The sequence below is a fragment of the Trichogramma pretiosum genome, unplaced genomic scaffold (genome assembly GCF_000599845.2).
Source record: "Trichogramma pretiosum strain Unisexual culture from Peru unplaced genomic scaffold, Tpre_2.0 scaffold7, whole genome shotgun sequence".
Lineage (NCBI taxonomy): Eukaryota > Metazoa > Arthropoda > Insecta > Hymenoptera > Trichogrammatidae > Trichogramma > Trichogramma pretiosum.
This window is the reverse complement of record NW_019641639.1, coordinates 1,450,642-1,475,044: the sequence shown is the minus strand read 5'-3', so window position 1 is coordinate 1,475,044 and position 24,403 is coordinate 1,450,642. Positions and strand designations below refer to the sequence as shown.

The 24,403-nt window shown below is 34.1% G+C and overlaps 3 protein-coding genes and 2 long non-coding RNA genes across 6 annotated transcripts; all 5 read right to left on the bottom strand.

The window, feature by feature from the left end:
- Positions 1-356: 356 nt before the first annotated feature.
- Positions 357-3,418, bottom strand: LOC106657001. Its single transcript, XM_014378229.2, has 9 exons — positions 3,313-3,418; positions 2,848-3,252; positions 1,997-2,779; positions 1,773-1,929; positions 1,402-1,526; positions 1,251-1,325; positions 1,107-1,178; positions 886-1,025; positions 357-824 (listed from the first exon to the last, which is right to left on the bottom strand). The coding sequence occupies exons 2-9, from the start codon at positions 3,194-3,196 to the stop codon at positions 588-590; spliced, it is 1,938 nt and encodes a 645-aa protein (XP_014233715.1). The 5' UTR covers positions 3,197-3,252; positions 3,313-3,418; the 3' UTR covers positions 357-587.
- Positions 3,419-5,662: 2,244 nt separating this feature from the next.
- Positions 5,663-9,312, bottom strand: LOC106656976 (putative serine protease K12H4.7). Of its 2 annotated transcripts, none has more exons than XM_014378202.2 (9): positions 8,824-9,312; positions 7,607-7,858; positions 7,342-7,523; positions 7,028-7,263; positions 6,822-6,957; positions 6,449-6,756; positions 6,241-6,373; positions 5,988-6,160; positions 5,663-5,913 (listed from the first exon to the last, which is right to left on the bottom strand). In XM_014378202.2, the coding sequence occupies exons 2-9, from the start codon at positions 7,790-7,792 to the stop codon at positions 5,792-5,794; spliced, it is 1,476 nt and encodes a 491-aa protein (XP_014233688.1). In that variant the 5' UTR covers positions 7,793-7,858; positions 8,824-9,312; the 3' UTR covers positions 5,663-5,791. The 2 variants fall into 2 exon arrangements, with proteins under 2 accessions (XP_014233688.1, XP_014233689.1); XM_014378203.2 differs by lacking the exon at positions 8,824-9,312 and adding an exon at positions 8,463-8,481.
- Positions 9,313-9,387: 75 nt separating this feature from the next.
- Positions 9,388-10,766, bottom strand: LOC106656990. The gene is made up of 4 exons (XM_014378217.2): positions 10,374-10,766; positions 10,231-10,308; positions 10,106-10,156; positions 9,388-10,019 (listed from the first exon to the last, which is right to left on the bottom strand). The coding sequence occupies exons 1-4, from the start codon at positions 10,431-10,433 to the stop codon at positions 9,753-9,755; spliced, it is 456 nt and encodes a 151-aa protein (XP_014233703.1). The 5' UTR covers positions 10,434-10,766; the 3' UTR covers positions 9,388-9,752.
- Positions 10,767-14,533: 3,767 nt separating this feature from the next.
- LOC111693807 lies at positions 14,534-15,940 on the bottom strand. Its single transcript, XR_002763490.1, has 3 exons — positions 15,858-15,940; positions 14,873-15,781; positions 14,534-14,802 (listed from the first exon to the last, which is right to left on the bottom strand). It is a non-coding gene; the product is annotated as an uncharacterized LOC111693807 (long non-coding RNA).
- LOC106657036 lies at positions 15,931-16,278 on the bottom strand. The gene is made up of 3 exons (XR_001339500.1): positions 16,241-16,278; positions 16,048-16,167; positions 15,931-15,975 (listed from the first exon to the last, which is right to left on the bottom strand). It is a non-coding gene; the product is annotated as an uncharacterized LOC106657036 (long non-coding RNA).
- Positions 16,279-24,403: the final 8,125 nt, after the last annotated feature.

Genomic DNA, 24,403 nt, shown 5'->3' with positions numbered 1-24,403 from the left:
ATAACTCAAATGATGATTGATCGGTGTTGTATTCAATTCAAAATTGTCAGATATTATGAAAAAATTCAATGGATTATGATTTTTGTAATTATAGCTTAACATCTTGATTGTATAGAAATTCATTTAAGTTGTATATGGTAGTGCCATTATGGGCAATTAAATTTACTTACATCGATGAGCAATGTATTTGCTCCTTATACATATGTGTTATTATTCATTTAGTTCTAAGGTATAGGCATATTTGTATGTAAAAAAGATATTGTACAAGCAATAAAACAATTAAATGAAATTCAACTTTGTCAATTCTTTGTATTAAAAATATATAAGCATATACAAATTTTAATAGGTATAATAACAGACATTATGAGCTAAAAAAATTAAAGCAAGATAATAATCTTTTTTTTTGGCGCCTTAGGTAATTGAAATGATTTTCATCATTTACCATGATTTTAAACTTCTACTTGGTTATATATTTTTTTAAATTGATTTTCATAAAGATAAATGAGTCATTTAGTAAAAAAATACCTTTCTAATTTCAAGATACAAAACAATTGAATCAGGACAATAACTTTATAATGATAAATCTCTTAAATATATAATAGAGAGAAATTTTCTCCGAACTCATTCATCCACTCTCTCAGTTTTACTAATTTGCTCTCAAAAATTTGCTTTTCTTTTTGTGATTTAATATTGTTATAACCACATAATTTTTTAAGCCTTTCTGAATTGGCCAAAAAACCTACTCTGTGCCTCAAGGTTTCAGAGTTCGTTCCGTTGAATATGTCAGGGTATGCTGCCAATAGTTTGTTGTGTAGCTGTACACACTTCAATGAAAAATTATTATAAAATGAAATTTTATCTATTAGTTTTAAAAATTTAACTTACATTAAGTTCTTCAAGACACACTGGATTGGCACAAATGTACCTCATCAAATACTTGTCCATTCCAGGACTCCAAACTTGGTCAAACCATCCAGAACTGAGAAAAGACTTCAGATTTTCATCTTCAATGGTATTTGAATTATCTAAAACATTAAAATGTAAAGTTTGAGTAGATTTTTAAAAGAAAAATAGGATTCATTATTAATGCACATAATTTAGCATACTGCGCGTTTGATTAAGAAAAATAACGTCATCGTCTTCAATGCTCTCTACATTTTCTATTACTTGTTTCATTGCTGGAAGAGTTAAATCAAAAAAATTATTAATTAATGAATTTTTATAAATACTATTCGTAAATTGTAACTCACTTTCTTTCGCTGAAACATCATCACCATGTTTTGAATTGGCAGCCTCTTCTTTATCTGCTATCGCACTAGTTGAAACTTATGATGAATTTGATTATTATCCCTTTATTATTCAAAAATAGTTTGTAGAGTATTGATCAATGAATTGAATTACCTGAATTACAAGAAAAAATGTTCCTTTTCAATGAAGAATCCAATTTCAAACGGGGTACTTTTCTTTTAGATGGATGAGGTGTTTCACTAATTGTAGAATTATTATTGTAAGTAGAATCATGAGATCTTGCCAAACCCAACAGGAAAATTAAAATTCATATCCATAATTGAAAATAAGAAAAAAGAACAAAAAAATTTTTTTATTAAAATTTTCACTGTTGAGATCTTATCAAAATGTTATACTCTAATACTTTTAAGCTCTACATATATTATGACTAAAATTAAAATTTTTTATCATTTACTTGACATATTTATAGAAATTGATGTATGAATTTAAACAAAATAATAGTAGGAAATATTTTGCAAACTTACATAGTTTCTTCTTCGACTATTGATTGATCATCATTAGAATAGCTACTATTATCATCATCAGAACTATTATTAGAATGGTCACTGTAATCAATTTTTCGCTTTTTTGATGAATTTGTTTTTTTATTAAGACTCTCAGCACAGCTCGTAATATTTGGACCTGAAGAAAATTCAAATTTTTAATAGTGTTAAAAAGTAAAATGAAAAATGTATAAGATATAAATTACTTGAATTAGTTGTAGAATTAATAACAGTTGAAGAGACTGCTGGTTGCTGCTGGCGTAAACAAGTCACCTGCTCAGTACTTGGTGACACATTCAATGTCAAACTTGCTGGTGAAGATAGAATCATATTTTCAGCTGATGTTGATGATTCCTCTGTATTTGTTGCTGGGTTAGCAGCTAAGCTTTCTGGCGGCAACAAATGTTTAAGTAAAGATTTGTCATCTGATTCAAATGGGTTGAATTGATATCTCTTTGAACGGCGTAGGTTTGTGGATGCCACAGTTTTGCATTGCGATGATGAATTATTAATACTGCGATTATTTTGTTTCTTTGATTTTGATGAGTTATATAATTTATTCATTTCGTGAAAATTAATTTTCACTTTTACCTCGCCAGTAGGATTGGCACATTCTCTTGTCAGGCTTGGAGGTTGATAGACCAAAGCAGGCATTTTACCTTTTCTGAAGATGTAGCAGAAATCCAGAAAGAAGAACTTCTTTAAAAATACAGGCCAGTTACAAGTCAAAGAGCTGACCAACTTTTTTGAAAAATTGCATATTTTAATCAACTGCAACGGAATTTTTGGCATCTGCTTGGTGTCTATATTTATTTTATCCAAGAATTCGTTCAGCTTTTTTTTCGTATTAGGGCTGAGTTTGAAGATGTCATCGGGAGAATAGCAGATATCGAACCACCTTTCGATCAGCCTCATATAACACGTTCTCATGAATGTAAAATGCGGCGGATATACAGTTTCTAAGTAATCCTTCGGAACTTGATCCGGATCTAAAGGAACAAGCGAACAATAAAATAATGCAAATCAGTCACAGGAAAATATCGCTCGGTACACTTACCACACTTGGACCTCATCGCTTCAACGTGCCGCAAGACGTTCGTCCAATGCGGCGCAATGACCGAGATGCGTCTCCTGCAAGTCTCGATGTCCATCTTCGCATTCAAAAACACGAAGTCGTACAGGCTTTGCTCCTGCGAGCTCGTGATCTCCAGACTGTAGGCCGGTTTCGCGTCCTCGGGACTCGGCAGCTCGATGTCGTTGTAGTTGGCGAACAGCCAGTGCAGCAGTCGCCTGTACATGTTGACATTGTGAGTGATTCCCCATCTCCAGTTCCTGGACAGCTTGCTCTCGTGAACCGCGATAATCGTCGGCGCTACGAGCTCCACTTCTTGGGTAGGATGCACCATCGTCGTGTCGCGGTGTACTGCCTTCGAAATGATGGAAACGGATCGAAATCGGCGCACTGTAAAACACAAACAATGCGCGGTAAGCTAAAACCTCCCCTCCGCAAGAGTCCACTCACCGATATACGCAACAAAGAGACCTGTCGCGCGCGCCGGGCGATAAGTCCGCAAGACTGCGAACTCCGCAAATAATCTGCGTTCGCATAAGCCGGGCGAAATAATGGAGCGTCGCCGGCCGCGCTCAGCTTCTGGAACACACGCTGGACCGAGTCAAAACATTCGCGCTCCTGTTGCGTCACCCCACCACCCTATATACGACACACGTGACACCAGCAGTGCACATGCCGCATGCCGTCACAGCGCCGGTATGCGATACGGCGCGAAATCGCTGGGCTCGAAATATGCGGAGATGATCTTTGTTTACCAATGATGACCCTTGCATTCGGTGTGTATAGTGTATACTATAGCAGTTCAACGCGAAATCTTGTGCGAACAAGGCTTGCGCGCGTAGAATCCATACTATATCTATATGTAATAGATAATTGTCGCAGGCGACAGGATTTTTTTGTCAGTTTTTCTTGGTTTTCAACTGGATACGTTTCATAACGTAAGGCAAATTTATTATTGAATAATGTCAACGTTGTCGGAATTTCTACACGAGAAGAAGAGGCTCAAGTCTATAATGTGAGTGATTATAAATAATTGTCACAAGTTCGCTTTTTAATCGACATTTACTTGTTCAGGTCGACGAGTCTCATGCCGAGCATCAAGGATTTCGCGAACCCGTGCAATCAGAATCTTGACTGCGGTGAGTGTGGAGAAAATCAAAATTTAACATTTTAATAATATATAAGTTTACAGTTCGTTCACGTGTGCGTTTTGAATTGCAGATCTGTACGCCGTGGTCGTCAAAATTTCAAAAACGAGAGTGGCCCCGGTTCCAGTGAATAATGTCAAGACGCAGTACAAAATCAATGTGGCAAAGGAGCTCTACGTTCTGGATGATTCCAATACCATGGTAATATTTTGATAATATTCAAACATTTTAAATACTCTACTTGAAAATAACGTAACACATGTTTTCAGATTAAATTTATTGTCAGAGAAAAATTAGTGGAATTATGCGACGATATAAAATTGAACGACATCATTAGTTTGAAAAAAGTTAGAGCGATGAAGCTGAGAAACAATGTGGTGCTGACAACGATGAGCGAATCATCTATAAGTTTTGTAGCGAACACACAAAGATATTATACGTAATGGACTTGCCTTATTTTTTCCATAAATAATAGAATTTTTGTTTTAATCAAATTTAAAATTTAACCATTGTTTTCTAGTTTAAAAAAATGGTTCATGGAGAAAGTATCAGATGATCAAATATTAAACATTCGGAATCTCTCAGCCATAACTAAGTCCAATGGTAAAAAAACTTCTATACTTTAATTATTTAAAGAATTAAACACTATAAGTATATAAGCTTCTATGAATTAATATTTTTTAATTGAAGCTTTAATTGATCTAATTAGTTGCACAATTAATTTTTATTATAGTTTTTCTTGTGTTCTAATTCCAGAATTTCAAGATTTATCAGTACAGAAAATATCAGACATTGCCAATATGCATCTGGGCGATAGTAATGAAAAACCAAATGATAATCATGATAGTGATGAACCTCAGAATAAAAAAAGAAAAGGTAAATTTTAGAAAATATCATATTACTTTTATTTTTATTGTTTATTAACCTACAGTAGATTCCTACCTGCCCCAAATTATAGACCTATGCGATGATGAGTCTCCAAATGCCAGTGATCCAGATGATACAAAGGAAAATCTTCCAAGTATGTAAAAAATGTTATTTCTTATTATTATGTATAATTACATAATATCTGCAATATAATCTGTATATAATCTTTCTTAATTTTAGATGTAGATGACACTGAAAGTTTGCTAAATGAAACTTTTCATACTTTCATGAACTCAGAGTCTCTTGAAATTTGGAGTGAAAAAGAGGATCAACATTTGATCAATTTATTGGTCAAAAATATAAAAAATTTAGGAGACATTCTAGTAAGTTTTTAATTTCAATCATGAATTGGTGTGCTAAAGAATAATTCTGCCAATTTTTATTATTTTTTCAGACTTATGAAACAATGATCGAGGAAAACACTGATGTTTTTTTAAATAAAAAAGCTGAAACTCTTAAAGCTAGAGCTAAAGATTTTGGAAAAATTCAAAATTATTTTACTTTAATGATTTTATGTGGGGGTAAAAATATAAAGACAGAAAAAGAGAAAGACTTGTTTATACAAAAAGTTGATAAATTTAGAAAAATTTTACTAGATATTTGTTAGTTGAATATTTTTTGTTAGTAAATTTTGATTTTTAGCGTAAGTTTATGAATAAGAAATAATACAAGTATGAAATAAAGTAGAGAGTTGTAACTTTTAATTAAAGATAAAGTTTATTATCACTGTTATAATTACATTTGTATTATATAACGTATTCTAAAAAAATTTTTAAGAATATACATCATTTTGAGATTATCAGTCTCTTTCAAAAAACTTTCTTAACTTTTTTTATGTGCATTTAAAGCATAAATCACCAATAGACTTTCTTTTCTAACCATTGACCAATGTAATTAGAAATTTGTTTTCTTGCTTGTGTCAATTGTGGAAGATCTTTCTTGGATGGTGGGTACATATTTGCACAATGTGCTGTTCCTATAATAGAAAAATATTTAAATTTAAATTGTTTGTTAGACTGAATTGTGATAAAATCAAAGTTGAAAATTTACCATTGATAAATATTGCAGGAGCTTCTGGATTGTTTGATTTTGTCACACCTAAAGCATGCCAAGGATCAATGCTTCCATGAACAAATACTACATTAGATATTACATTTGGTAAATCAAGAGCCCCATAGATTGTGTTGGTGCGCTCGACACCAATCTCAACTGTGTGTAAAAATCTATAAATTTAATTATTTATTATTATGAAATCTTACTATATTATGTATTATTACTAAACTATAAGAATTGTTTCATCTACCTTGGACCAAATATGTCTTGGCACATTGTAAGGTAAAAGTCAACAGGAAAAGTTTCACTGAATAAGTTAGGTCTAGCAGTTGAGGTTTGAAAGAATCCAAATTCAGTGCAAGTTTGATAGGTCCATTGACGTCCTACAACATTTAAAAATTATAAAATGAGACATTTTTGGAATCTTCAATAGTTTGTCTTATTAATTGTAATCATACCTCCAGGAGCTTCATTTCCAGGCCAAGTTACATTTCTCATCTCATCAATCATTTTGCTGTACTTGTAATCTAAGCATTCTTCTTTGTTCTTTTTTAATAGCATGTTGCTAACTTCTGCAAATCTATTAACTGGAACTCCTCTCTTTTCATCAACAAGAACATTACAAATATCATCAATAGTGTAAACACTGCTATTTCTATTATCTTTGTTGTATTGAACTACATCAGCAAATGTATCAGCAAGAGATTCATACAAATTAGCTATATCTTTTGTTGTAGTTTTTCCAGAATCGATTGGATCACAGAATCTAGAAATAAATTGCTTCAAAGTAATTTTGAAGATAATGAAAAATAAAGTATGAAAAGTATTTACTTGAAAAGTTTAGCTAAACTTTGTTGACCGATTCGGTGTCTCAACATAATATGTACTTGTTTCATTGCAGCTCCTATGGCATCAATGCATCCTTGAGAATGAGTTCTTAAAGATTCCTCAACAACTATGAAGTACTCTGCAGAAAATAATTATATTGGTTCAAATTGAATGAAAAATATACAAACATAAGCAAAAAATGTATTTACGTTGAAAATCTGCTTGGGCCAGTAAAGGTCCACTAGCAGACACAGCTCCATGCACTAGGTGAGGATATTTGTAACGCATCCAAGCTGCCAAAGAACCAGGGTAAGATCCACCAAAAACTATCCATTTAGAATTTTGTGTCATATTGTACATCTTAGGCATAGCTTCTATAAAGTAAGCTAAATCAGCAAGAGCTTGTTCAGAACTTAGATAAACCAGATTTTTTACACTCATATCTCTGTAAAATAATTAATATGTTAGAAATATTTATAGTTTCATTTCAATCATTAATATTTAGAATAGAATTGATTCTTACTGTGTTGGATGGCTTTTTCCATAATACCGATGTTCCAATTGGAAACACATAGCTCCATATTTTTTGGCATTATCTATCATTTCACCTTCTACAAGCCATTTGGCTTCAGCTGGACCCTCTCCTCCTATCAGAAGAAATATTGGACCACCTTCCTTATAATACTCTCCATTCATGAAGTATCTCTTGAGTTTGAAAGTTTATTATTAACAAAAAATACTAAATTATAGATATTGATAGCGGGCAGTCGTTTTATGATTTTTCTTACTTGTTTCCACATTCTACCATCCGTTGGATTGGAATGATCTAGATGCTGTTCAAACCATTGATCCTTAGGCAAATCATAGACTTTGGATAATTTAGGTGATCCAAGGCCATGATGCCTTGAAAATCTACGACGAGCTGCAGCATCGTAGATGAAGCACACCACCAACAATAATACAGCAAATCTCATGATAAAAGTAGTGCTGCAGTTGGAAAGAATTCTAAGCAACTGCCTCTTGTATTGAATTCAAATGACCTGTGAGTCAGAAACAGTCGATATAAGCAAACATGATGGTTTGTGGAAGTGTCATGAAAGTAAGATAATGCATAATCAGCAAATAGCATTGTTAATACGAGCTGGATAAACTGTTATCATTATCAAAATGTCTCACATTACATAAATGGAAATAAAATCTCGGATTGAACTAACGAATTATTAAGAAGTAAAATAATAAAACAAATCAAATCTAAGATGATATTTACAAAAAAAAGAATATTTTGACCGCGAGATATCATCGAAGAATAACTAATATATGCAATAATCATCTTTGTAAAATTTTACGTAAACAGTCGAAAGTATCGAAAAGTCCCTGTCATTTCGACAATTACGGTAAAATGGAATTCAAATCTTACGTAATTAATTGTTCATACTTTTCATCGAAATGTTTAGAAATTTATTCAAGACCGCGGTGACCCAAAAGTTTTTTAGTGTAAGGCCAACCAAGGGTCGTGGGTATACACAATTTCTCGTAGTAAAAGATAACTTATAAACGGAGTAATACTTCTTTTTGGGTAAAATAACTCATACTTTTGAACTTTTAAAAAAATTCTCAAAGATATTTCGTCATTTGAATTTATACCTTTTTGACAAACTAAAAATTGTTAAAAAGTCAAAAAATACTAATTTTTTGTCAACAATATAATTGTTTTTACGCAAAAATGTTCGTTTCCAAGATTAGTTTTGACATATTTACGAGTAAACACACTAATTTGAGCCAACGATTCAAAAACGTAAGTTACGAGTAGGCCTTTGTGTTTATATTTATCCTCGCATCGACCAAAAAAGGAGCTACCTACTAATGTCGGCTTTTATCCAAGTCAAATACGCTCACACTAAGTTAGTGGTTAAGGTAGAAAAAGTATTTGTTTTTGCTTTTTGAAATATCCATGATTTTTCAAAAAATCGTTACGGGATACGACAAAAATAAGTAAAATACGCACCTGCGGAAGTAAAGACGAATTATTATTCAAATATCCACTCGAGGCATTGCATTTTTGTCGGCGCAGTGCCGTCACGTTTGACACTGTGTAGTCGTACACGATCTTCGACGAATGCACGACGTATCGTTATAATTTGGGCGAAATTTATTGCGCGTCGATGCGACATTTTTCTTCGAGACGTGGGTACAAACAAATTAATTGCTTGTTTTTTATATCATATAGAAAATTTAATGCACGTTGGTCTCATTAAGTACTTCAAAATTTTCCTTATTCTCCATGAAAGTGAATTTAGGTTTTTTCGATTTAGGCACAAATGACCCATTGCCATTGGCTCGTTTGAATTCGTTCATTGTGAATATAAATTACAATAAAACTTGAATTTTTAATCGTTTACCGATAAACAATGCACTCGGTGCTGACGTCACGTAACCGAGGACTAACTCGAGCGTCATCGAACGGTTTAATATTACGAATACACCCTTGCGGCGTTGAAATGTTGGCAGGATTTTCAAACTAAGGCACTGTAAATTTTTTGATTGAAAACATCAAAGAGCTGCCAAACTGTTTCGGTAAAATTCATGTATATACATTTTATTATGTATATGTACAAAGAGTATGAACATCGGGTGGAATATACAAAAAGTCGATAAAAGTACTTGTACTTTTGCTTTACAAAAATTGCCGCGATATAATTTACAATTATATAAAAATCAAGCAGCAGCTTCTCGAGTAAATCTAATGAATATGTACACTTACGTTTCTTGAAATTATTTAAGATAAAATAGGGGATAATTTTTCAATCTTTTAAGATTTACTTCGTTTCATTATGTACACACAATTGCTGCTATCAGTAAATTCAAAATACTCCGATTAGCGTATGAAAATCGGATTTTTTTTTCATAAAAATTATCGCTGCTCTTCCATATCCATCAATCGGAATCCACTTCCATTCTCATATCGTTCCTCCACTCTTCCGGTCGATGACTTTCCTCCATCGGTACGTCGACTATTTTAACTACCACCGACCGATCGTCCTCTTCGTCTTCGTCGCTGATATATCCAGTTTCGTCGGATTCATCTTTTTTACAATTTTTCTTTTTGTCCTCGTGTTCTTTCATTATCACGTCGTGTTTTCTCACCGGTGACGCGTCGTACAGATCGTCACTCATATAATGGTCATTTTGTGCTTCACCGAACTGCAAAAAAAATTGAATTGTTTAAAAAAAAAAAAAGTAATAGTCAAAATCCTTGGTAGTTCGCGAAGGTAAAAGAAATAACTAACCCTGGGGCGATTTTTCCGATACTTCTGTTGTACATCCGAGACACCCTCGTCCTTCAAAAAAAATAAGCAATTACAATCGGTGCAAAAATGCGATGCAGTTTAATAATCGAATGGGTATATATTACCTCCGAACTGATACATCCTCTCTGTTTGCGCCCTTTGTCTCTATCGGACTTTTTTCTGAATCTTTTCTGTGATTGCGGCTTTAAAAACAAAATCAACCTCAATGCTTTTTAGCAAAACCTCGGCAAATATTTCGAATACTTACGATTATCGACGCTTCTTCGTTCGTGGAACCCGACGACAGTTTACTACTCGGCACGCTCATTATATCGAGTTTAATTCCCGCGTTAACGAACTTTGGCGCTCGAATTAACACCTCCGCGCGGCGGCAGATAGATGCTGTGCTGATTCCTGCCTGTACTGCGACGAGACGAGCGTCAAGTTTTATCGGGCGCGCCGCGGCCCGACGTAGCGGATATAATTTTATGTATTAAAAAGTTGCGAACTTTCTGCGCTCGCTCGCGGTGCGGTAAAATTTACATTCGGTTAAATACAAATTTTAGCTCTTGGGTAAACAGAGAGAGAGAGAGAGAGTGCCTCGAGTGTGTGACAGCACATGGATGAGAGGCTACCGAGCGACTGACTCTCGAGTTAGTTTCCAATATAAACAAAATTATAATAACTTTTCCCTTCTTTTGCGTATGAGGTATTTGAGAGCGCGACGTTTGGGAAAATTGTTGTAAATGAAATTTGTCGACCATCGGTAACATTTTGATGTAGTCGTTGGTTTTCAGTTTTGTTTTATAGCAAAAATAATTTGACCTAATTAATTCTACAACGAACAAGTCTAAAAAGTCGTGACAGATCGTTTATAAAATCGTAGTACTCATTTACATTTCGTTCAACCGATCATGAGTCGTGGGTTGCGTAGTATGCCAATCACGCTTTCTTTAAATAAATGTTTATAAGGATCTATTTACAGGGAGTTTTTGAAAGTACATTGTTTTAGGAGGCCAGAATAATTTCTCAAAAAAACTGATTCAAATATTTAAGAAAAATGTATAAACAGGCGAGTCGGTAATTTAATTTAACAACAGTGTAACAACAGTGTTTAATTTAGTAACAGTGTAATCAGAAACAATTTTAACGTTGTCCCTTGAACACTGTTTCAAATATTGTCTTTTTGACTAAGCAAGCCATAATACCGAAAGATAAACGTTACTCATTAAATTTCCGTGCCATTAAATACAAGGATCTAACGTTTATTTTAAACACAAAAAATGGACAAAAGTGAGAAGAAATGTGTAGAAGTTGCTTCGAATAATGATTTAATTGAACATGACATTGTTGTTTCGGACAACAAAAAATACGTTTGTAATGTTTGTCAGGAGGCATTTACATTAGAATCGAGCATGTTAACACATCGAGGCACAATACACAAAGAACAAATAGGTTACCCATGTAACCTGTGTGAGAAGAAATTTGTGAAAAGATCAATTTTGTTTGCGCACCAAGAATTCGTACACAAAGATCGCGAAAATTTCACATGCGACAAGTGCGAGAGAAAATTTGAAAATAAATCAACTTTGCTCGAGCACAAAAAAATATACCACGAGATTTTCAAAGATTATTTATGTGAAAAGTGCGCCAAGAATTTTGGAAATAAAAAGAGTTTGCTCTTGCACATTAAGACGATACACGACAAGTGTGAAAGAAAATTTGTACAAAAATCGGAATTGATGAGGCACCAAAAGACAATACACGAAGGTTGCAAAGATTACGCATGCGACGCGTGCGGAAAACAATTCAATGAAAAGTCAAAATTAATCAGGCACCAAAAAACAGTCCATGAGGGTCGCAAAGATTACGTATGCAACAAGTGTGAGAAGAAATTTGGACACAAATGGAATTTGCTCATACATCAAAAGGCAGTCCACGAAGGTCGGAAAGATTTCGCATGTGACAAGTGTGAAAAGAAGTTTACACAAAAAGCGAGTCTGATTCAACACCAAAAAACATTTCACGAAGGTCGCAAAGATTACGAATGCAACAATTGTGAGAAGAAATTTGGACGAAAATTAGATTTGTTCAAGCACCAAAAGACAATCCATGAAGGTCGCAGAGATTACGAATGCAACAATTGTGAGAAGAAATTTGGACGAAAATTAGATTTGTTCAAGCACCAAAAGACAATCCATGAAGGTCGCAGAGATTACGCATGTGACAAGTGTGAAAAGAAATTTGCACAAAAACCATATTTACTTTTGCATCAAAAAACGATACACGAAGGTCGTAAAGATTTCCCATGCGACAAGTGTGAAGAGAAATTTGCACGAAAGAGAAGTTTGCTCACCCATCAAAAGAGAATCCACGAGGGTCGCAAAGATTATGCATACGACAGATGTGATAAGAAATTTGGACAAAAATCGAGTTTGATCCATCACTAAAAGGCAATCCATGAAGGTTGTAAAGATCATGCTTGTAACCAGTGCGAGCAAATATTTGGACAAAAAATTCATTGACTTATCCACCAAAACGCAATTCATGAAGATCGCAAAGATTACGCATGTGATGAATGTGAAAAGAAGTTTGGATATCAAAGCAATTTGAAAAGACATAAAAAAATATTTCATGGCGGTTGTAAAGATTAAGCATGCAATAAGTGCGATAAGGTATTTGTACGATAAGGGAATTTGTTTCGGCACAAAAGTAGAATCCACGAAGAAGGTGACAAAGATTTCGCATGCGACGAGTGCGAGAATAAATCATATACTCTGTCAAATTTTGGTTGAGAGCCAAAAAAAAAAAATATTAAATAGCAACCTCACATTGTAATATCATGATCCTGAATTTATGAAACTGCTAAGAGAGACATGATTGTTAACAACAGTATGTTTCAATTAAAAAGCCAACATGGAATACTATTTGATAATTTTATTTAATTTAAAAAAGGATTTCTGCATTTTTTTAAAACTATTAAAAGATTTGATAATTGTTTTGATCTTTTTCTTAGTAGTACTTTTACCACTTTAAAATTTTATCTGAATATTCTTCGAATTTGATTTTTCGCGTTTCTAAAAACAGAAAAATAAAATTTGCCTGGGTGTGGGACCTTTACTAATTCACTACTGAGAACGTACCGCACTTGAAAAAGCGAAATTTTTGTCAATTCTTATAAATACAATTGGTTGACCATCGGTAAAAATTTGATGTATAGTCATTTATTTTCAGTAATGTTTTATATTTTTACACTTGCAATACTAATTATATTTTATACATGATAAATAATGATAATTGAACACCTGCATTTGGTCCCATCATTTGAATATTAAATTACAGTTTTTGTAGAAAACAATGAAGAGTCGCGATAGATCGTCCTTAATTTATAATTTCTTGCCAGCCAGTATCGTCTGTTAAAATTATTTCAAAAAAACACAAAAAAACCGTGGCGGAAACGATTAAAAAAAACAATTAATTTTATCACCCTGAAATTTCAACAAAATAATCTGCCAATATTACTGCTCAGAATGAACTAGAATTAGAGTTCCGAAGTCATTTGAGTAGACACCAAATGTCAGAACACAAAATCCGAAAAGATTTCGCTTGCGACCAGTGCGAGAAGAAATTTGTGAAAAAATCGAGCTTGTTTACACATTAAAGATTGGTACATAAATATTGCGAAGATCTCACATACATCAAGTGTGGGAGTAAATTTGAAAATAAATCAACTTTACTAAAACACAAAAGAATATTTCATGAAGTTTTCAAAAATTACTTGTGCGAAAAGTGCGCGAAGAGATTCGGAAATGAACGGAGTTTGCTCTTGCACATTAAGACGGTACACGACAAGTGTGAAAGAAAATTTGTACAAAAATCGAAATTAATCAGATACCAAACGACAATCCCGGAGATTCGCAAAGATTTCGCACGCGACGAGTGCGAGGAGAAGTTTAGAAACAAAATACAATTGCTCTTCCACCAGAAGACACAACACGGAGGTCAGAAAGAATTCAAAGACTTTGAAAATTACCTATAACAATTGCGGAAAGATATTTAAAAGTAATCAGTGTTTGCTCTTGCACTTAACTACATCCACGAGGGTCGTAGATATTTTGCATATGATAAATGTCATAAGAAATTTGGAGATCGAAGCAATCTGAGGAGACACAAAAATATGGTTCAGGAGGGTCGCAAAGATTATGAATGTGATAGGTGCGAGAGGAAATTTGGGCAAAAACTAGATTTGTTTCGGCACCATAATACAATTCATGAAGGTTGAAAAGATTACACCTGCGACATTAGTAAAAAAAATACACAAAAAAGGAGATTGATTATACACCAAAAGATAATACACGAAGGACTGAAAGATTATCCATGTGAATTTGAAATATAATGTTTTTCTAACATTTTATTAAAAATTGTGCCAGTATTATTTACCTTATTTTAGTTTATTAAATACAAATCTATAAAAATATTTTTGACGAAATCGTCTTCAAAATCTTAAAATGCATATTTTAAAAATTTCTTTAATCAAAATTGATCCATCAATAATTTTACTCACTGCTCCAAATGATTCTAGACAAAGAGGGTTCAATTTACCGGACGTAATGAAACGTGGTAAAAGTGTCCTAGTACTTGGCATCACTATCGAACGCTGAAATTTTGCCGGAGTTAAATACCATTTGCTGGAATAACTACAAAAAAGAAAGTCATAATTAACAACGAAAAACGATATAATCGATTGAAAAATTGCTGCTTTCTTACACGCTGAAATGAATTTCATTGCTGGCATCTATGATTAGTTGTCCGACCCAGAAATAATACCACAAGTGTATTAAAATGCCAATACCAAAAGTACCAAATCTTAATCCGTTCAATAATACTTCATTGAGGAACAATACCTTAGTAACATTTTGAACTTTTATAAATATTGGGAACTGAAAAATTATGACTTAAAAAATGAAAATATCTATCACATAAATGCAACAAAGAGAAAACATTATCAAACAAGAAAGTTGTGTAATGAAAATTGGAATGCTGTACGTAAACTCCAAGAATTTCACGCATCTAGAACAAATACGATTCTGTCTTACGACGGTTGAATTTTGAATATAATACATTACGTTAAATAAGCACGAAAATCATGTTTATAAATAAATGTTTTGTTGAATGGATTTGACGAATAAAATATTGTTATCAAATGTCTATTGCATACGATATAAATTTTGTATGGTATAAAAATCGTTAACTTATGCACTCATTGTATAATTTCATCGCATCGGACATTTCACACGTTGGCGAATCGTCAGTGGAAACTTGTCGTTCAAACCTATAACTAAAGCATCCATAATCAGACTATAACTTTTTCTCACAAATATTACAAAATAAAGCGAATTTTGCCATGCCAAACTATTGCGAATAAACCGCAAATTTCTTTGACCGTAGAAGTATAAACTGACTCTATGCCGACGTAGATGGGCAAAAAGACGACGACATCGACAAAGTACGAAAGGCATAAAATATAATGGTAATTTTCTTGTTTGAACCAAATAAATTCTCCTCGATTTGGTAAAAATATATTCCTTGGACCACTTTTTAATGGAAAGATGAGGTCCAGAAAAGGAGGTACGAAAGGTACCATATTATGCACCAAATTGGCAACGAACATAAGGACTTTTTCACATAAGTAACTATTATTATGTATCATAAGATCTATAACAGTTTGATTGCCAACCTATTTCTTACTTACTAGCATAAACTCGAGATAAGAAGTACCCATATCTTTCGAATTTTTTCACCAATTCTAGTTCAAAAGGATCTGTAAATTATTTCTTCACCTCGTCGATAGTCAACAACAGAGCCTTCACCTGAAAAAGAACCCTCACTTCATAAAATTTATTTTGAAAAATTGAATTCAAGTGTTTCCGAGTTATAAATACCCTGGAGAAATTAATCACAGCTGCAATATATTTCGCTAAAGTGATGAGACATAATATAAAACACATGCAAGTTTCGAAAAAAACCATTACTTCTTTGGGATGTAAGCTACAATAAAGAACCTGCGAATGAACCATTTAAAAATATTTCACATATATAAATCTACGAGTACATCTACGTATTATGATGTCATACCATAGGAGCCGTAAATTTGATTATAAAACAGGTTGCAATAACTAAGCTTATGTAGCGCTTTGATGTCTTTTGAGTTGGCTACAGACCTGTTACTTTGAGCCCTAGCTTGCCCCAACGTTCGTAGCGTTTTTCTAACTGCACCATTATTTTTTCTCTGGTCAAAAATCGGTGAATAAAAAATATAATTCAGATTAGTATTTTCAGCTAGCGACAGTGTTGATACATTTTTAAAGCATTCCCTTTCAAAAATTAAAAATACGTAACAGGTAGTCTATTTTACCTACAGTGGTATTAACCCATTAACACCCAAGGGACATGATTTTGACATTCAACTTTTAGCTCTTACTATGTAATGTCTTCGAAGATGTATTTTTCAATGGTGGCGTTTGAAATTACCTAAATTAACAATTTACAATTAAAAAATTGCAAATTGACCAAAATTAGATAAAAAAAGTTGACTTTTAAGTTTCATTATTTTTTATCTTATAAACTAATTGAGTTAAGAGGAAAAGTTTATGGAACAAAAAAGTCTTGGAAGTCTTCTAGTTATAGTGGTGAAAAATATTCGAACGATAAGGATCAACTTTTAACTCTCATAGACTCGTCACATCATGATACGCACTAATCAAAAAAGTATAAAAATTTGCCATAAAAAGTCAGAATCAATGGTTTTAAACTTTTAAACGTATAGATTTATACTTTGATAAAAGTATAAATGTGACATTTTATACGTTTCAAAAGTACAAACGTGACATTTTATATTTTTTCAAAAATTTAAAATACATATTTTATAAAAAATATAAAGTGATACTGTGCCCTTAATGTAAGAAAATGAGGCCCAAAAATAATCTGAAATTTTTTTAATTTTATAACGAAGGTTACAAATCAATTTCTACCTGTACTGCAGTTGTTATAAGCGCGTGTGGCATGCTGCTCGCTTCAGCGTGAATAGTCTATTGAATCTAGTTATTATAATTTTCTGCATTGTACTACATAATTACACATCGTTGGATGATAAATTCTCTAATTATACTACCTAAGTACTTAACATAAGAATTCACGTTTGTGGAACCATTTACAGCCCACAAAAATATGTATAGACTGGGCTAACTAAAACCTTGTTTGACGCACAATGAACACGTAGAAAAGGTTCGACTTTTTCAATGAGAATGTACTTATCATAATGGTATAGAAAATATTTTTTTTGCGAAAACTCTATTGTTCTATTCAACAATTCTATTTAAATGAGTCATTTCTTTTTCTATTTTTTCTTTTCAATTTTTTATCTCTGGACTTTTATTCCCAACTTCAAATAAATTACAGTTAACAATACAAAAATTAAAGTCAAAGACGTTTTTAAAAACATATAGTTCTGAGAAAACTAATTTATAAATAACCATACTTAGCATCAATCACTGCAATTTCATCGAAGTGGAACCATTAACCCTTTTCGGTTCAAAACGACCCAAACAACACGTCAATCGTCGAAGCTGTACAATTTACAGTTACAGTTTACAGTTCAAAGGGTTAATTGTAAAAACGGCAAAAGAACTTTTCTATTTATCTTGAACAAAATTATAATTGCAAATTTAAATTTTATCTTGTTTGACAAAATTATTCACTTTGTAATTTGGATGATAATGAATAAATTAAGAAGAGTTTAATTACATTTTATATATGTATAAGGATCTATTCAGAGAGTTTTTTGGAAGTGCCTAGTGCATTTAGTAGACCAAAAAAATTCCCTAAATGAAATCTTCAAAGTCAAATATTGTAAGAATAATGTATAAATAGATAAATTGGTTACATAATTGTTAATAATATGATTATGAACGATTTTGACATCGTCCTTCGATAGACTGATTATGTTTATTGTAAGGTAAAATTAGTGTGGAAATTTATCTATAATACTAGAAGAAAAATATTACTCATTCCGTTTGCGCTGCGCTAAATAAACTGATAAAAGTGATGAGAAATCCGAGCAAGTTGTTTCTAAAGATAACTCAAGTGAATGCGAAATTGTTGTTTCAAATGAAAAAAAAAACATGTTTGTGATACTTGTCAAGAAGCATTTACATTAATATCGAGCATGATAACATATTGAGACACAATTCACAATGAACCAAAAGATTACGCATGCAACAAGTGCGAAAAAAAGTTTTAGTTTCGAAGCCATTTGAGTAGACATCAAATAGTAGATTACAAAGTCCAGAAAGATTTTGATTGCGATCAGTGCAAGAAAAAATTTGTGAAAAAATCGAGTTTGATTACGCACCAAAAGTTAGTACATAAAGATCGCGAAAATTTCACATGCAACAAGTGCGAGAAAAAATTTGGAAACAACCCCACTTTACTTAGGCACAAAAAAAATATTCCACGAAGTTTTTAAAAATTATTTACGTAAAATTTGCATGAAAAGAATTGATAATAAACAAATTTTGCTCTTGCACATAAAGATAGTACATAACAAATGCCAGAAAAAAATTGAACCAAAATCGAAATTGATAAGACACCAAAGGACAATACGCAAAGGTCGCAACGATTACGCATGCAACAAGTGTGAGAAGAAATTTGGACAAATATGTCATTTGCTTTTCTACCAAAAGACAGTTCATGACAGTCGCAAAGATTTTGCATGCGACGATTGCGGAAAGAAATTTGGACCTAAACAGCATTTGTTCATCCATCAAAAATCAGTACATGAAGGTTGTAAAAATTACGCATGTGATGAGTGTGATAAGATATTTGAACCAAAAGGGCATTTGCTTCGACACAATAGTACAGTCCACAACAGTTGCAAAGATTTCGCATGCGATAAATGTGAGAAAAAATTTGAGCAAAAAGATATTTTGCTTACCCACCTATAAAAGACAGTTCATGAGGGGTCACAAAGATTGCCCATGTAACAATTGTGAGAAGAAATTTGGACTTAAACAGCATTTGTTTGTCCACCAAAGAACAGTACACGAGGGTCACAAAGATTTCGCATGCGACGAGTGCGAGAAGAAATTTAATCAAAAAAGCAATTTGGTTAAGCACAAAATAACAGTCCATGAAGGTAAAAAAAAAATCACGAATGTGAGAGCGAGAATAAATCATGCGTTCCGTTAATAACAACCTCACATTGTATTATCATAATATAATAGATAAGAGAAATGTAATTCACAGAAATTACCCATCCGAAAATTCTGGAAGATCCTAAAGATTGCGTGTATAATTAATACGTATTTATCTCATAATTGTACGTAAGAGAAGTTGCATTCAATTTCGCGTCAGATGACAATCAAGTTTCTATGAGTGATTTATCGTACATACGAATGGCTCGAAATCATTGTATGCTCTGAAAAGTTTCTCAGAGATTAGCATACACGTGTGTATCTCAATTTATCATCAGTTAAACAATGAAAAGCTCTGATTTTTTTGTTGACAATTGTAATTATTTATATAGATAATTATATATATAGATGTTTTTCTAAAATTCCAATAAAAACTGTACCAATATCATTGTTTCTTGCATGAATTTTGTACTATCAATAATTATTACATCATTTTATACTGTCGTGCTTTGGGCCAGCCAAAATTTTCTGTTGTAAAACGATATCAATTTAGGAAAAAAAATATGAACAGTCGTGATGGATCGCCCTTAGCATCGCACACTCATTCACATTTTTTAAATGATGGCACAAAAATAAGAAAAGGTTTTTGCTTAACATCTGCGGATATATACTTGACTATGAACTTCAAGTACATCGATGAATCATTTGCTCTCTTGGTGATTAGGCGTGAATTCTCCGGCATTTTAATGATTGTTTGCACAACTTGGCTAAAGAGAGGACGAGACGCTCGATGAAAATGACTATTGAATCAGTCGATCGAGGGCCACCGTAAAAATCTTATAATTGTTGTGGCTATTTCGAAGCTCTATTTCGCTTTCTCCAAGACCAAGACAGCTGCGGCGTGTAATAATGTCTCTCGTAACCACGAGAGGATTAAATCAAATTTTAACTATACATATCTTGAACTACATCGAATTATCGACACGGTTTTGAGATTCTATTCGGGAAGAGCAGTTAGCCCGATTCTCGATATAGATCGATCATTTTTATTTCCATTCCGGCAATGTCGGTATATAAAATTTATTTGGTTTATTAATTGTCATCAATCCATGTGTCTAACTTTGGACGTATTCGCGTCACGGCGTTTATTAATTTATTCAACTCAAGAGTGGATATAAATAGACTGCAGATATTCTCTGTTGATGTAATAGTATACGAAGATCGTGATTTTTCATTTCCGTTCTTCTCTTTGTTTGAAAAAAATCATAGGAAGCAAACAAAAGCGGGGGCAGTGTATAAGAAAACGTTTTATCCACTCATATAATGGCGTTTATAATTTTTGGCATTCAGACGCAAAATCAAAAGATATCCGGGGAGAGATCTCGGATTTTTAGTATGCATCCGGCGTACCGCGTATTATCGTATCTCTCTCTGGCGCTACGTAATTGAATCATGGCCCTATTGATAGAAGATCCCGCACGATCGTGTCGTTATATTCATCTTTTCGTATAATAAAATAATCATTTCTCGAATTTACTCGAAAAACAACCAACCGACATTTCGACTACAGTTGAAAAGTTTTTGCATTAGGTATGAGCAGTCCGTTCGTTCGCGCGTGCATATACACACATTGAGAAATAAAAAATCAAAAAGAAATCAAGAGGTAAAAAATCGTGCACGCCGAGTCCAGCGTCGTCGAGATTATTATCGCTTTCTTTCCGCAGCGCGTACACACACACACGTAAGTACAAATCCAAACGATTTATACGAAATGTATAACGAAAAAATAACGATCGTCCCTCTCTCTCTCTCTCCCTCTTTTCTCTCTCGGGGCAGCTGTCGCGCGTGCCGCGCTTTATTATACTGGCACATTACGCACGCACGCGCACATACATACGAGCACACAGCACACCAGGACCGGCATCGTCAATATAATCGATCGATCAAAAAAAGACCACAGAGCCGCCGCAGCAGCAGCAGCAGCATTTGCTTGCATACACACATACATACACACACAGACACGAGTCGAAAAATCTGAAGGATACACGTATATATATAAGGGGCAAGTATATAAAAAAAAAAAAAAAAAAAAAAAAAGAATCCTGTTACGCTCCGCTCGCGGCGCGCGTCCCTACTCTTAATTCTTTTTCGGAGCTGCGGCTGCTCACTATATACTCGCACCTGCCCCGAGTAAGTGCCGATTGCAAATCTTGTCCGAGAGCCTCTGGGCCCGTATGCAGCAGCAGCAGCCTGGCAGCGAAGTGTGTGTGTGTGTGTGTATATGCATCGGTCAACAGCTTGTGATGGGGCCATATTCACTCTTGGGTTTTTGGCGACTCGCGCAGATAAAGATACGCAGGTTGTGCGGCTGCAAACGAATTGGACGAAGAAGAAGAAGAAAAAGAGAAGAGGAGCCATGCGTGCCGCGTGCCGCACGCGTGCCGAATACACATGCCCGAGAGCGACGAAAGAAAATAAAAAGTTTTTTACAAAAAAAAAAAAAAAAAAAAAAAAAAAAAAAAAAAAAAAAAAAAAAAAAAAAAAAAAAAAAAAAAAAAAAAAAAAAAAAAAAAAAAAAAAAAAAAAAAAAAAAAAAAAAAAAAAAAAAAAAAAAAAAAAAAAAAAAAAAAAAAAAAAAAAAAAAAAAAAAAAAAAAAAAAAAAAAAAAAAAAAAAAAAAAAAAAAAAAAAAAAAAAAAAAAAAAAAAAAAAAAAAAAAAAAAAAAAAAAAAAAAAAAAAAAAAAAAAAAAAAAAAAAAAAAAAAAAAAAAAAAAAAAAAAAAAAAAAAAAAAAAAAAAAAAAAAAAAAAAAAAAAAAAAAAAAAAAAAAAAAAAAAAAAAAAAAAAAAAAAAAAAAAAAAAAAAAAAAAAAAAAAAAAAAAAAAAAAAAAAAAAAAAAAAAAAAAAAAAAAAAAAAAAAAAAAAAAAAAAAAAAAAAAAAAAAAACAAAAAGACAGACAGAAGGAAGAAGAAGCAGCAGCAGCAGCGCAGAAGAAGGCGTAGTACGGATATGTATCTTTTTGAAACTGAGCGCGCTCGTGTGCGTATTAATATTATCGGCCACCGGTCCCGTCGAGCCACGCGCTTCGCAGCCGTCGTCGTCCTCTACCTGCAACAGCATATATATATTTCATTATATTATTTTTCGCGTCTCTAATTCCTTACGCTGGCGCACACATTTATACGCTTTATAGACCCGAGGCATCATCAGCATGAGCAGCAGCAGCAGCAGCAGCAGGCGCGGAATATCTTGAGAGGCCTCGCTCGTACTCGTCGATTGGTCATTCTCGCGGCGTGTGCGCACGAGGCAGCAGCAGCCGTAGCAGCAGCTTTTATATCGAGTAATGACGCCCTTACGATGCGATCGGGCGCACGGCGGCACTTCATCACGGGGCCGGGGCAAAACGTGCTCGCACTGCGCACTTGGATCTCTCTCGCGTAAATGGACTAAAAACACTGCCACACACACACACACGAAAGCTTCGTCGTCGGGTACGACGTATTTTATATATATAACGTTATATAGGCCCGGGGATTACTCGCGCGCTACATACACCATTGCGCTTACACGTAAAGATATAGGTATATTTTCCTCTCTTTTGGTTTATATAACGCCAAGGTGGTAAAAGTGCAGTATATGAGCGAGAAGAAGCTCGTGTGGCCCACCACCAGCAACAGCACGCGCTACTACACAGGGTGTATACGACTTTTGCGCCAGGCTATATAAATATATATTTAGGGTGTTACACGCATAAAGCTAGGAAGCTTGTAATAGCTCTTTTTTATGTATTAGCCTTACCTGCGCTCTTTTTCTTTCCTGTTCTTTTTTTTTTTTTTTTGCCTTGCTTTGCTCCAACTTTGCTGCGCTCTCAATAGCTCTCTTTATATATATCCTCGGCTGTATAGCTAGCGATCCCTTGGCCTATACCACGCGGAACGGCAACCCGAGTGTACATCTCTCTCTCTCTCTCTCTCTCTCTCTCTCTTCCTCGGGAGAATTCGTGCGCAGGTACATATACATCCAAGACGCGAGAAAAAAAAATCGAGGCGTACATAAAATGTCTTGGAAGTGCACGAAAAACATATATATAAATGCTCTCTCGCGGGCGCGCGCGAGAAATCGTGCTTTTTTATTTCTAGATTTTTGCTCTACGCTGCTTGCTCCTGCAAGCTCTCGAAATCGTCGACTTTTTTTCTCGCTTCTCGAGTGTAACACCAACACGTGAGAACTGGGTCGTACATAGAATCTTGTAATCGATCGAAAATCGTTCGTCCGAATTTACGTCTCCGACACAATACCCCATGAACCAGATGCCCACGAGCTCCAGAATCACGCTTATTGTTCGCGTAAATCTGTTCGTTTACTGCGCAGCAGAAGTGGGACACTACTCGCTGCATTCACGGTCTTCGGTCGTCCGTTCACGCGTTCATCTGTATATACCTCTGTACGCGACGTCGCGCTCGGATCGCGAGCTTTACTTTTTTATAAATAATGGTGGTGCATATATATAGAGCGCCAAGGGTTGTGGATGATAATGGGTCGAGTTTTGTAAAAAGAAATGATAAAAAAAACGATATACCCGCACGTACGTATACTCGAGTGCATAGGGTAATTGGCCTTGCTTGATAATTAACCACGCACAGTATGTGTAATGCACATTGCACACAATAAGCAGAAGCAGCAGCAGCAGCGGCAGTAACAGTGCAACAACAACAGCCAAGGACTATCCTACCTGATATGAAATAGGTCATACATACATAACAGGGTTGCGATCTCTCTCTGTCTCTCTCATCCATCTCTCTTTCTCTCTCTCTCTCTCTCTCTATGAGAGCGGCTGAGTGAGCATATATGCGCATATATAAAATAATAATACCTGCACACAGACGCATACATATATACATTTATCTCCTGTCTGGCCTGTTATAAAGGATGCATATCTCGCGCGGCGTCGGCGGCGTTACTTGTTTTGTTTACCTTTGGCCTCACTCTCGAAACTGCACCCACGCGGCTAGATACAGAGAGAGTCGGAGAGCAGGCCGGCACACGAGCGAGCTGTAGCTCTCTTTTACCCCTCGTTCGTATATATATATATTCGATACAACGTCCA

Excerpts from the sequence above, each read along its gene's own strand:
- LOC106656976 (XM_014378202.2), bottom strand. The coding sequence starts at position 7,792 with ATGAGATTTGCTGTATTATTGTTGGTGGTGTGCTTCATCTACGATGCT. Across the intron at positions 7,524-7,606 it reads ATGGTAGAATGTGGAAACAA|AGATACTTCATGAATGGAGA; the intron begins GTAAGAAAAATC and ends TTCAAACTCAAG. Across the intron at positions 5,914-5,987 it reads TCCTGCAATATTTATCAATG|GAACAGCACATTGTGCAAAT; the intron begins GTAAATTTTCAA and ends TTTCTATTATAG.
- LOC106657001 (XM_014378229.2), bottom strand. The coding sequence starts at position 3,196 with ATGGTGCATCCTACCCAAGAAGTGGAGCTCGTAGCGCCGACGATTATC. Across the intron at positions 1,527-1,772 it reads ATAGTCGAAGAAGAAACTAT|ATCTCATGATTCTACTTACA; the intron begins GTAAGTTTGCAA and ends GGGTTTGGCAAG. Across the intron at positions 825-885 it reads TGTGTCTTGAAGAACTTAAT|TGTGTACAGCTACACAACAA; the intron begins GTAAGTTAAATT and ends TTTTCATTGAAG.
- LOC106656990 (XM_014378217.2), bottom strand. The coding sequence starts at position 10,433 with ATGAGCGTGCCGAGTAGTAAACTGTCGTCGGGTTCCACGAACGAAGAA. Across the intron at positions 10,309-10,373 it reads ACGAAGAAGCGTCGATAATC|CCGCAATCACAGAAAAGATT; the intron begins GTAAGTATTCGA and ends TTGTTTTTAAAG. Across the intron at positions 10,157-10,230 it reads GAGGATGTATCAGTTCGGAG|GACGAGGGTGTCTCGGATGT; the intron begins GTAATATATACC and ends TTTTTTTTGAAG.